The 4,515-nt window shown below is 49.8% G+C and overlaps 1 protein-coding gene across 1 annotated transcript in view; it reads right to left on the reverse strand.

The window, feature by feature from the left end:
* Positions 1 to 4,515, reverse strand: part of Mroh7 (maestro heat like repeat family member 7) — a 55,666-nt gene that overhangs the window by 17,200 nt on the left and 33,951 nt on the right. Inside the window, exons 13-14 of the mRNA XM_026782290.1 lie at positions 2,916 to 3,054; positions 2,525 to 2,715 (exon numbers count right to left, since the gene is read on the reverse strand). Of these exons, the coding sequence (XP_026638091.1) occupies positions 2,525 to 2,715; positions 2,916 to 3,054 (330 nt within the window). The remainder of the gene's footprint in view (positions 1 to 2,524; positions 2,716 to 2,915; positions 3,055 to 4,515) is intronic.

Here is a 4,515-nt window from a genome sequence, read left to right on the forward strand (position 1 = left end):
TAGGGTGACTTTTTCATCTGTCACTGAGTCTGGAGCACCAAGGAGTCACACAAAGGCCACACAACAGCGTGGCTGCCGTGGCTAGCTGCCACAGGTAACCGTAAAGCAGCAGAAAGGACTGCTAGCTCTAGAGGCTGGAACCCAAATTTAAGGTGTTGGCAGGGCTGTGCTCCCGCTAGTGGGGATATGGATAAGATGAGCTGTCCATGGCTGTGGGTAGGTGTGCTGTTGCTGTGGCTATGGGTAGGGTGGGTACTCTGGCTTCCTTCTAGTGGTCCTGTGGTCTTAGCGGAGTTGAATCCTCCTCTTGTGGAGGCTGTTCCCTTCATCACTTCCAGACAGGGAAGCCTCCATCTGTGTTCCTCCTACTGTGGCTGCAGCACCCCTTCATCTCCTGCTGTTGCCCAGGAACCTAACAGCCCCGGAAAGCACAGGAAGAGATGCAAGAGGGCACATGGACAGTGGGTGTCTCTCTAGCAGCGGGTGAGGCTATCAGTTCGCACAACCATTAGGCAGAAATCAGGCATTCATCTCATGGGGGTGGGCGGCCAAAAGGTTAACTATCAAAACAAACAAACAAACAAACAAACGGGAGAAAACCAGAGCAAACATGATGGACAGCTCTGTATCAAAGGCCTCCAGCCACACGCGACTTGTCCTTTGCCCTCCTGAATATGCCTCTGTAAGTGAACACACAAGGATGAGAAGGGGAATGGACCAGCGTGCCATGGAAACAGTTAACTTTATGAATGACAAAAGACGTGAAATAAACACAGGTTAAGTAGCCAAATATAATATAAATGACAGTTAATTCCCTTAGTAAAATAGGTTCTCCTACATTAATAGGGAAAATGGAAATAAAATAGTTTTAAAAATTGCTAAGAAAAATCCCCAATAGCCCTATGTGGATGGACGAAGGGCAAGGAAAACTTGCTCACATAAACGGGAATACAAATGCCATTTAAATCTCAGCTTCATTCAAATGAGAGACATGAAAACTAAACCCCCAGCACAGGTGTGGTGGCAGAACCCTGGCCTCCCAGCACTCAGGATATGAGGCAGGAGAATCACGATTCCTTTTAAGGACCTTAACTAAAGAAAAGAATAAGAAAGAAAGAAATCCATTTTTTTTGCAGCTCAGATTTGCAAAGATTAAAATGTTCTGCAACACATTAGCCGAGAATAGAGGTGGGGATGTAGGCACTGGCATAGACCACAACCACTCGTGACGGTTTTCTCTGTGCACCCTGGCAGATGGGGCAGTGGAGGAATTGCTACATTTTAGCTAATCTCTGTGTGTATGTGTGTGTGCCTTCAGAGGTTAAAGAATCGATTCTCTCCTCCATCTTGTGGGTCATGAAGATGAAACTCAGGCTTGACAGCAAGCACCTGTATCTGCTGACCTATCTCACTGGCCCCTCATTTCAATGTTCATCCCTCAATGATCATTAACTTTCTCCATCATTCATTCCTATGCCATTTCAGTATCCCCATGCAGAAGTCCATCGGTGCCCCACCCTCCCTTCAGGAATCCATCCTACACATACAATTACATGCGTGTCTCCATGCAAGCCAGCTCACAGCAGTGTCTCTGCCATTGCAAAGGGTAGAGAAGTGCCCGAATCAGGAGGAGGGCTGCAGGGCTGCCCATTACAGGACTGAACTTCTGTACATAAGGATGCCCAGCTGTCAAAAATAATGAAGCAGCTGTATGCATGAAGGTCTCCAAGACTAGATACCTAAGAGCAAATGTGTGCCTGTGTCACAGGCTAGCACCCATAAAAATAAATATAAACCCATGTGTTCATCTAAACTAACTACCCCTGAAAAGGCATGAAGGAAAAAACTTGCTTCTCTTCTGGGAAGGCATCTGGGGTACAAAGAGGAAAAAGAGAATTGATTTTAACACCCTGTTTCCTCCCCCCCCATGTACATAGATTATGTTCCAATCAGTAGGAACATTGGTGGGTCTGTGATACACATCCCATATGAGCAAGCCTGCTGGGGATGGCAGCGGGTGAAGATCCCCGGACCACTCATCCTGTCTCGCCACTATGCACTGATCAGAGCTGAGGGGCTCAGAACCAGCTGTGGAACGGGGTGTGAGTCCAGTAACATCGCATCTCTAGTGTCTGGAGAGGCAGCTCTGTGGATAGGGAATGCTTGGTCAGCGTCAACCGAGCCCGAGGTTTGATCCATAGAAGCAGATAAACCAGTCAGGGTGGAGCATGCCTACAATCCCAGTGACTAGGGAGATGGGGACAGGAGGGTCAGAAGTTCAAGATCATCCTCAGTCTACATAACAAGCGCTGGGCCAGCCTGAACTACGTGAGGTCCTATTTCTAAAAGCAAATGTATGCTCCACTTCCGGTACCGGTTTATTTGGTTCCAGCGGACTTGCTCGTATTAGATGTGTATCACAGACCCACCAAAATTCCTACTGATTGGAACATAATCCATGTATGAGATGTCTGGGGGACTCCCCACTGCCAGGACAGCAGGGTAGACAGACAATGGGGCCTACCATACAGGTAAGAAGACAGGAGGCTGCGTGTCATTCTTGGCATCCTTCCGAGGAGCCACGCGGCTGGGCAGGCTGAGGCCAATGTGATAATGGACCTGAATGAGCAGAGCCAGGAGCAGCTGAGGGTAGATGCGCCTCACACGGCTCACACAGCTGTTGACGGACAGGAGCTCACACAAGCCACTGGCTGCCTAGGGGTAGAGGGGAGGCCAGTGGCTTGACCCAGTCCATCCTCTCAGCACCGCTGGCTGTAGCCTAGCTTATTGCTCTGAGAGGCTGGGACTGGTTCACTAATTCAGTCTAGGAAAGCATGGTGCCTGTGGCCTCTGGCAGATGGGACCAACAAGCTGAGTGGGGTAAAAGGGAAGGAAAGCAGGTGCCTGGTCCTCACCGCCAGGGGCACAATGGAGGCCCGGCCCTTCTTGGTGATGGGTTTCTCCTTCAGGCTAGTCAGGAGCAGATCCAGCAGGTCTCGGACGTCACAGCTGGGCTTTCGAAGTATCAGCTGCCTCCACATCTCTGCCCCGTTGCTAAGGAGGAGGGAGGATAGTTAGTGGTTGGTAAGGCAGGGGCCACCTGATGCCAATGGCTTCAGGGCTGGGGTGCAGGGCCAATGAAATGGTATCCAGAAGCACACCCGCAAGGAGTGGCCCTGAAAGCATTCTCCATGAGGCAGGAGGCTGGCAGTGATTGAGAACCTCGTTTGCAGGTTTCAGCCCCAGTGATTTATCCTCATGTAATGTGTCACTGGGCAAACATTCATTGGAGTGGGCATCGTGTATCAGGCACCACGCAAATCTCTGAGGATACAGACGCAGACGCCTGGAAACGCTCCAAGTCACTGACTTCTCGCCCAATAATAAAGGACATTATTCCCATCTTACAAAGGCAGAATGGAGGCTCAGGGAGGTAAAACCATCAGTCCAAGATGCTGCTGCTAACAGGCTGCAGAGGTAAGATGTGACCACACCCGATGACTCCGAAGCTGTCTCCTAAGAGCAGAAGTGGAGGTCACAGAGCCCTCTAGGGCCTGGATCTTGCCCTTATTCCAGACTCCCAGGAAGCAAACTCCAGGCCCTTTGCCCAAAGCTATGCCAGCAGGAGGAGCAGCAGCACCAGGGCAGACTCTGGGCATTTGGCAGTGAGCTAAAGGGTTACTGAAACCCTTTTGCCTGGATGCCGGAGCATCTGAACCTTCCGCTCATTTCCCAGCTCTGTTCTCCTGGAAACCCAATAAAGATAGTATTTTAACTACGTTGCTAGGCAACATTGCTTAGGGTAAAAATGGTCATGTTTATAGCTGCCTGGTATATATAACATCTGGATCAGGGGGAACTATCATTAACTATAAGAACCAATGGAACAACATGGGTCTTCCCAAGGACTGTGACCCTTGTGGCTGGACTAATCACTGCAGAGATGCAGAGAACAAGGATCCTGTAAGAGACTCTGGTCCCTCTGAGTCCCCTGGCTCTCTTACCCTCATAGCCAAGGTTTACCTGGGAAGCATATAGGGAATAAATAGAAGCCCTCACTCTCGGGATCATAAATGGAGCCATCAAGTCAAGGGCAGCCCTGGTAATCTAGTGACTGAGTGGTTCACAAAAGAAACCCCCTGTAGCTGTAGTTCAGCAATAGGGCACTTGCATACCATGGCCCTGGGTTCGATTCCCAGCACTGCATAAAGAAAAAAAAAAGACCCTAATGTAATTCCGGTACCTGAAAGTAGGAGGCAGGAGGATTGCCATGAGTTTGAGGACAGTCTGGGATATATAATGAACAACACCCCCCCTTCCTCTTCTCCTTGTCACTGTCTACCCATTCATGTGTGTTCCCATCTCTGTGTGTGTGTGAGAGAGAGAGACAGAGGGAAGGAAGGGAGAGGGAGAGAAAGGAGAGAGAGAGAGACAGAGAGAGGGGGAAAGGGAGAGGGAGACAAGGGGAGGAGAGAGAGAGAGAGAGAGAGAGAGAGAGAGAGAGAGAGAGAGAGA

Source organism: Microtus ochrogaster, chromosome 10 (genome assembly GCF_000317375.1).
Source record: "Microtus ochrogaster isolate Prairie Vole_2 chromosome 10, MicOch1.0, whole genome shotgun sequence".
NCBI lineage: Eukaryota > Metazoa > Chordata > Mammalia > Rodentia > Cricetidae > Microtus > Microtus ochrogaster.